Below are 8,273 nucleotides of genomic sequence, written 5' to 3'. Positions count from 1 at the left end.
CCGCCGTAACCGGGGCCTTCCGCCGCCCGCCCCGCTCCCCTTTAAGGGCCCGCGCGCAGGCGCGGCGGCGGGGGCGCGCACCGGGGCTCCCCCGCGCGGCGCCTGACTGGGAAAGGCGGGCGGCGGCGGCGGGGCCGCGCTTCCCCCCGCTGCCCGGCGGCGTCTCCCCGCCGCGGGCGAGCCCGCCGAAGCCTCGTCTCACCTTGCGAAGGCCGCGGTGGGTGAGGAGAGGCGCGGGGCGCCCGGCGGGCCCGCAGGCACTCTCGGCGGGCAGCCCTGCGGGGGAGGCGGCGGGACGTGGTGCGCGCCATGTGGCGGGCGCGGGGCACCGGGCGGCAGCGGGGCCGGGGCCGGGCAGGGGCCGTGCCGCCGCGCCGCCGCGGCTGCGGGGAAGGCGCGGGCTGAAGGAAGGGCGGGAAGCGGCGGGGCGAGCGCGGCCCCCTCAGCGGCGATGGCGGGCGGCGCGGCTGACAGCTTCGTTAGCGCCTCGGTCGGGCTCCCCGCTCCTCGCACCGCACGTTGGCGCGGGGTCGCTCGGGGGCTCGGGGAGGCCTCCCCGCCGGGGCCCGCCTCAAGCCGAGCGCCGCCGCCTTCCCGCCGTGAGCGGCCTGGCAGGGCCCGCGCCCCCAGCCCGCCCTCGGCCCCGTCCCGCGGTGGCGGGGCGCCGGCAGGAGCGTAGGCGTGAGGCGGCGGTGCCCCGCCGCGCTGTGGCGATTCCACAACGCCTCCCTCAGCCTTCTGCCACAAGTGAGATCTGGCGTTTCCCCGAGGCCGCGGGAGGGAGACGGGCGGAGCGAGCAGAGCAGCTTATTCGGAGGCACCTGACAGATCCTTTAGTTGCTGCTAGCGAGGAGCAGAGAGGGTTGTCAGCATCAGCGAAAGGAGCTCGCTTTGGGAGCAAGCCGGCCCCATCAGAGCCCTCGGGGAGCGGCGCCCGCGGCGGGGAGGCCTGGCAGGGTCTGCTGAGTAAACCGTGGTCTTCCCTCGGCTCTGATGGAGTGGGACGCCAGCATTAAAACCGGTTACCTGCGGAATGAAACAGGAATAAACATCTCTCGCGTTAAATACCTCCATTTCTCATTTTTAAATGCCTCCGTCCCTGCAGGCGCTTAAAAGCCGTGTGGATGCGGTGCTGAGGGACGTGGTCTGGTGGTGGCCTTGGCAGGGCTGGGTTAACCGTTGGACTTGATGGTCTTTCCCAACCTACACAATTCCATGGTTCTATGACTTTTTTTCTTAGAAGACAAAGTGCTGTGTTACAAATACGAGAGCGCTGTAGCTACTGCGAAGTTTCTCCTAGCGAGTTGGCTTTTCGGGCAGCAAGCCCGCGAGCCGCCCGCCGAGCGGCCGTTACCGGGCACCGCGGGCCCTGGCTCCGAGAGGCCCTGAGCCGTGGTGTGTTTCGTTCACCGCTGCTGTGAGCTGCAGTACGGTTTTTTTAATTCCTAAAGGCGCATCTTTTGTAGGCCCCGGGCTACCTGCAGCAGAAAGCCCGGTGGCACGGACATGGCAAAACGCCTGGTTTCCTCCATTGGGGGTGCGGCGTGAGCAGCCGCTCAGCGCCGTGGCGCGCTTCGCCCCTTTCCCGCTGCTCGGGACTGCGGTTTATGGCTGAAGCGGACGCAGGTTCGTGCTGGCGGGGGCGGCCCGGGACGGCCCCGGGGCTGGGCGCCAGCGCGGCCCGCACCGCGGCGGGGGCACCGGGCCGCCCGGCAGCGCTCCTCCCCGCCGCCGGGGGGCGCTGCGGCGACGCCGAGGGGAGCGGGCGGCGCTCCGGCCCCTCTTCGTGGTGGTGGGCGGGGCTTGCCCTCCCGCTGTGAGGGCGGGCGGGCGGCGTGCGGGTCACGCGTCCTGTTGGGCGCTGAGGCGCGGCGGGCCCTGCCTCCCCCTCGGCCGCCTCCTGCCGCTCGGCCCCCGCGGCTGCCCAGGCGTCTGCGAGAGCGGGGACGCCTCGGTTAGGGAGGGCAGAGCCCCCGGGCTCCCGCTGCTTGCCCGCCCGGTTTCCGCGTGGCGCTGCGGGCCCGCCCCGCGCCTGCCGACGGGCGCGGTGCCGCTGCCCTGTGAGGCGCTGCCTTCGCCCGGCCGTTACCTCAGCCGGCCGGTGCCCAGGGGGAGGCCGCGCCGCTTTGGCCGCGGGGTCTGTAGCGCCTTCAGGCGGGCGGGGGGCGGCAGGGTCGGGTCGTTGGGCGGCTGGGGAGGCGGGCGCCGCGGCCGTGGCCTCCAGCGCCCCGAGGCAAGGTTTTACAGCGGCATCGTGTGGTTCTCGAGTGTTTGTCCATAAGCACAGAACGCGTTCAGTTTACAGTTATCCTCTGCCGAAAGGAATTTCGTGCAGGCAAACTCAGATTGAGTGCAGTAAGTTTTTGGTTTGGTTTTCTTTCCTGCCACACCTTAAACCTTGCTTATAGAAACGTCCGCTTTGGATCTCACGCTTACAAGAAGATTGCTGGTCATAAGTCCAGGCGCTTTCACAGAGTCCTGCTCTCCCTGAGACCTGGCGGGGGGAAGGCTCTGTGCATACAGAAGCCCTTGCTGGAGCTGGGTGAAATTGTTTTCTTCATTTCTGTGTGCTTGCGAAGGGAGGGAAGCTTAGTGAAAAGGAGTCAGTTTGATCAGGCACTGATTTTGTCACCCTTGATTGTTAATTTATTTCTAAATAGGGGAACATACCTTAGGGTCATCTCCTTTTTATAGCATCTTTCTAGCACAGCTTTATTTGGGTAGGCACAGTTGCCGTCTTAGGATTCAAACAGTTGTGACTTTATTACCATGATTATGTCAGCACAGTGTCGTTCTGGCCAGCCGGGCTGTGAGCGTGCAGACATGCTTTTCATGTTAAACTTCTAAATTGCGTTATGCTGTTCGTACGCGGGTCAGGTGGGTGGAATTCCTGTCATTGTTAAGATACAGGCTGCATTTAGCATAGATCCATTTGATGGAGTCATCACAAATAACAGGAACTAATTTATGCTTTGTCCAAAGCTAATACACAACATTCCAGTGCAGAGAGTGCATTTGTTTACTGCAGACTTGGAACTGTAGCAAAATGGAGAAATCCAGAAGCAGGTAAGCAATAATAAGATGCTGCCTTGTTAAAGACCTCAGCTGTAATTTTTTTTTTGTTTTTTTAAATTTGGATATCTTACGCATTCCATGGGACAGAGGAAAGTTGAGTTATTCTCATATAAGGGCTTATTGATCTCTATGGAACGTTATTAAACAGGAAGTGTTCCTCTTAAAAACAAAACAAAACCCAACAAACACCGCCACCCCCCCGAAATCCATCATGAAACACAACTTTACATGGGTTTACGTTATCATAACATTCAAATACAAAAATTATATTCTTGAGCTTGAGGTATTAGACTGGAACGTAAAATATCTGGGTATAGTTGTTGGCCCAACCACAGATTTATTCTGTGGTGTTAGGCAGTTCTATTATTCTTCCCATGCTTTTATTTTCTAACTTTACATCCTTCTTCGACTCTTATTTTTCGTGGTTGCTTGACATAAATTCTCATGGATGTGGGCTGTCATTGCTATGTATGTGTAGCACATACACTGTTTCAAATTTAGGAATAATCTGTTAAAAATGACATATGTTGGAAAATCATTAAGTATTCACATGCCTTAGACTCTAGTACAAAACTTCTACATATTCTACCCGAGCTTGATTTTGTGACCACTTTGTGTTACGTTGTCATGGCATATGGTCAGACCAGGTTTACCTTTGGGGCAGATTAGATGGTTTTAAAGGGAGTTGGGCCTAACAGACGTGTGCAAGAAGTCGTGCCAAAAGCTATTTTGCATAAATTTGAAAGTGCCTGAAACTCTCTTCTTCAAAAGTGCAAACAGTTGCCTTAACTGCACATCTTGACGTGAACAGAATTCTTTTGTCTGCCGGATGGGGCCCACCTCTTTCAGAAAGCATTCAAATAATATTTTATAGGAGAACAAGAATTTATCTCTCACACACAAAACATGGGTCTTGTTTTCTTTCATTCCCTTTGTTGTAGCTCCTTGCAGCTTGCTGGAACAAGCAAAAAATACTGTATTCCCTCCTATCAGATTTGGGGGGGGGGGGGGGGGTTGGGGTTTTGGTTTTGTTGTTGGTTTTTCCCCCCAATGATTTGTTGTTAATTCTGTGAGCGGTTATTCAGCTGAACTCCCGAAACTTAGTAGTATGGATTGTTCCATAACGTCGTGGTACCAACAGTTTTTTTCTGGCTGCAGCCATGTGTTTCCTAGCTCAGCCCAGGTGATTATTAGGGTGAAACTTCAGACTGTCCTCTTCTGTTGCCTGTTATGGAGTTCAAGAATGTGTTTGTGGTTCTAATGTGCAAATTTTCAGGGTGGTGGCAGTATTTGTTTTGGGAAAGAAGCTTCAATACAACTGGTTCAGCAAGTTTTATCTGGTTAGATTTTTTTTAATCATTCTTGTTTTCAGAAAATTACAGACAAAATACAGTTCATAAAAACATACTTGTTATTTTTCAGATTAGAACTACATGTGAAAATAAACTGTATGGTGGAAAAATATGCCTAATTTTTCTTTTTAATGATGAATATACAGGAAAGGATTTTTAGGTTTTTTTTTTTTTAAAGAAGAAACACATTAAAATACGAGCAAAGCTAGGAAAGAGTTCCTTGTAAAAGAACTGTATATATAAGTGCATTTCATGTTAAATGGGAAATACTCACTTCATTTCCCTAGTCCTCAAGAGAGTTTTTCAGCAATAGACAGAATACCTTGATACGTTCGAGAATAAAAGGCAGAAAAACACATTCAAATCTTCCCTGTAAGGGCACGCTGTGTGCACACACGTGGGAGGGGAATTACCTTAGGATGTCTTCGGTGCTTATCGGGGCTCTCTGCGAGCCAATTAACTCTTAAATCCCTTTGGAAAAAAAAGAGGGGGAAAGGGTGACAGTATCACAGTCAATACCTTGATACGTTCGAGAATAAAAGGCAGAAAAACACATTCAAATCTTCCCTGTAAGGGCACGCTGTGTGCACACACGTGGGAGGGGAATTACCTTAGGATGGCAGATTAGTGAGCTGAAGTGGCACTAGGAGAAGCTTGCTGAGAAGCGGGACTGCTGTGGGGGATGTAGGAAGAAGGAAGATCTGCTGGTTTCGGGCAGGGGCAAACATTAGATCGGCGCAAATATTCTGGAAACAAGTCTGACTCGGCTGGTTGTCTTCAGGGAAACAGGGATGTTACCGCTTCTAAGTCACAAAAAGGGCTCCCCAGTTAATCAGCAGCCTGCTCATTAGTGTCGCTGGGTGTCAGTGGGCTGCTTGGAAGACATTTCAGCTGCCTAGGTTTCCTAAAGAAGTGTGTCCCAATTCAAGTCTTGCAATGATGCTTGGGCCTCTGTTTATGCTGGGTGAAGGTTAAAGGTGCTGATTTCAGGGTGTGAAAATTTCGTATATGCATTGATCTCTGAAAACCAAAGCCTTAGTTTTACTACTGAAATTAGCATAGAAGTTCCTATTTTTACAGCTGCCTGGGCATTAACAGAGAAAGAGTACAAAGGCAACTAACCTTTCCTTATATTCCAGATATCTAGCAAGGAAATTCTTCTGTCTGTGGGCAAGACAGGCATTTGGACGAGCTCTCCCTTCCAAAGCCAGGTAGATAAAATAACATAAATCAAGGGTGGGGGTTTTTGTGTGTTTTTTTTTTTTTGTTGTTTGTTTTTTGTTTTGTTTTTTTTTTTATGATTTAGTGCTGTACCATTGGGCTAAGAGAGTACTGGCTGCCAATAAAATATTTGGATGTCTTTTGAGATCACTTGAAGGTTTACTTTGAATACCCTTCTTGCTCCTGCTTTTTGTTTGTTTTTAGTAATCATGGTTAACCTTTACTTAACTAAATTCATAGGAATTGTGGTTGTCTTGATGAAGTTGAACTGTACTTGCATATAAATGATGGGCTGTGATTGTGATACCTGCTTTAAATGTAACGATTTTTCGAAGTTATAACTAGAGATAGGTCTTGAAATTCAGTTCATTTTACTTTTCTCGCTATTGTGCTTAATATGTCTCTAGATACGCTTTGTATCTGTCTGACTTTGAAATGCCTGTGGCGGATGATTCGTGCCTGTTGTTGGTGTTCTGGCAGTTACTGGGAACCGACACTTGGATACTCTTCTCTTGTTTTGCTTTCATTTGCGTGTTCGTTCTTGTTTGACCACCCGTTTGGGAACTGAAGCAGTTCCCAGTGGAAAGACCTGCATTTGTTAGAGTCAGAATAAGATCAGGCCCTTAGTTATCCGGTTTCCTGGTACTGTATCAAATATATGCTGGCTATGTCTGCCTTAGTTGGTAAGCGGAAGTTCTCCTGTGAACCTTACCATTCTTGTTATCCCGTGTACTGGGTCTGCACTGCTTTGGCTGTGTGTAAATTCAGGACAATGATTATTTTATTTTTTTCAAGAGGATGAGTGGAAATAAGTTTTATAAAGTTCAGCAAGTTACATAAGCAATAACTAATTGCCTTTTTAGATTTAAGAGTCCCCAGTTCTCCATAGCTTTTATTTGCAATGTTCTGTTAATGCACTAAGTAAAAAAAAATAACATATAGCTCATTTCTGTTTTCTTTTTCTTTTTTTTTTTCTTCTCTTCTGCTTGAGTGCTTGGAATGACTTAGCAACTTGGCTTGGGGTAGGTAGCTATGAATTGCAACTTGTGAGAGGATTCACGTGTTTCCCTGAGGGACCTCTAGGTGTTCTGGGCCTAATCCTGTTGTTACTACAGACATGACCAATTTCATTAAGCTAGTGGGATAGCTGTGATCAAAGGTTGTGAGTCTGGGCTTGTGTGCTTTTTGTTTGTTAGCTCGCGTGCTTTCATGGGTCCTTCTATTGTCCTTTTCTCCATCACAAATACAAAGAGATGAGAAATTTTCTGAAAGTATTTGTACTCCAGTTGATGAGATTTTCCGGTTCTTAGGCTGCTGCCCAGGTCATCTCGACCACATGGAAAAATGTTTGAGAGAATATTTAAAAAAAAAAAAGAAATTGCTTGATATAGTAGCTTATGACCGTTATTTTTAGTTAGGTGATCAAAATCCGAATTCCCTCATGGAGACCTTCCTATATTTGAATTTTTAGCTGTTCACAATTGAAATGTCAGTTGAAATGTAGCTTCACTTCTTACCTGGTCAGGTACTTGTTAATTAAATCTGGGTATGAAAGCAGAGACTGTTATACTGAGGTTAAAGAATTTGAAGGTCATATGTGACTCGTGAATCCATTTTGTGCAAGGCTTAGCATCCATTGGAAGGAGGAGGTACGTGAGCAGATGAACAGCTTCGTTTTTAGCATAGGTGATGTGCAACTAGCTGAAGGAGTTCTTAAGCCTATTTAAGCGTTCTTTGGGAAGATTTTACATTTGGGATGACTTAAGATCAGCATGCTGTTCCTAAGAACACAATGGAAATATCAAAGCATTATAAAATCTGAAGTAGCTTTTGTATTTATTTCTATACATAAAAATATTTTGTGTTAAAATAACAAAGAACGAAATTAGCAAGGAAATACACATATCGTTATTTATCAGCTGTGCTGGTTGTTTGAGTAAAGCACAGAACTGATGATAAAAGATGCGAGTTGTTCGTAGGTGTAAAGTCAGCTGGCACTCTGATATTTAGCAAGTCAGTTAACAACATCTGTCTTTCCTTCCTTGACTTTCTGTGAAGTATTTACAGTTAGTAAGCTGATTGCTTCTTGTCACGGTTCACAGAGTCTTGGAATAAAGTGTCACAGTGGGGTAGTGTTTTTAAATGCAATTAGATGCTGTTAGGCTAATCAGACAAGATTGGAAAAGAGGTAGCGTAATCTTCATTGAAACTGATTTGTGGTCAACCTGGAAACCTGTATGAAGTTTCCCATGTCCAAATCTTTCAACCATTTAGATGCTTTTATGACCAGAAGATTCTTCAGAAAACTTTTGGAGAGTGGAAGGAGTGGTGGACTGTTTGCAGAGAAAGGAAGCTCAGCCTCAGAGCAGACAGCCATTACAGGTTTGTGAAATGACTTCCTATTATCGTGTGTATATAGCAGTATGAGAAATGTTCCTTAGGTTCTGAAGGAGTTATTAATACCGGCAAGCAAGTTACATCAACAGTACCTCTAGGCCAAGAGCAATGTCTCCATTGCTTATTTTCATATTTTTCTCCACCCCCACCCCGCCTTTTTTTTTTTTGTTGCTGCTGTCTTAGGATGAAGTCAAAATTTCCTACCCAACGTATCTTTAGACTGCAACT

General features: G+C 48.6%; 1 protein-coding gene across 8 annotated transcripts in view; it reads left to right on the top strand.

Moving 5' to 3' along the window:
• The first annotated feature begins 55 nt into the window (after positions 1–55).
• The window catches only part of SFI1 (SFI1 centrin binding protein), a 35,386-nt gene continuing 27,168 nt past the window's right edge, over positions 56–8,273 (top strand). For 3 of the 8 annotated variants that reach the window (XM_087768654.1, XM_087768653.1, XM_087768652.1), the window contains exons 1-4: positions 1,895–2,355; positions 2,983–3,066; positions 5,567–5,638; positions 7,923–8,030. In XM_087768654.1, the coding sequence (XP_087624780.1) occupies positions 3,047–3,066; positions 5,567–5,638; positions 7,923–8,030 (200 nt within the window). In that variant the 5' untranslated portion in view covers positions 1,895–2,355; positions 2,983–3,046. Of the gene's footprint in view, positions 301–1,892; positions 2,356–2,982; positions 3,067–5,566; positions 5,639–7,922; positions 8,031–8,273 lie in introns of those variants that run through there. The other 5 variants (XM_087768650.1, XM_087768651.1, XM_087768649.1 and 2 more) reach the window with 5 other exon arrangements.

Source organism: Nipponia nippon, unplaced genomic scaffold, assembly GCF_047370975.1.
Source record: "Nipponia nippon isolate SJK-2023a ecotype South Korea unplaced genomic scaffold, ASM4737097v1 scaffold_30, whole genome shotgun sequence".
NCBI lineage: Eukaryota > Metazoa > Chordata > Aves > Pelecaniformes > Threskiornithidae > Nipponia > Nipponia nippon.
The sequence above is the reverse complement of the archived record's forward strand: the minus strand, read 5'-3'. Positions and strand labels throughout refer to the sequence as shown.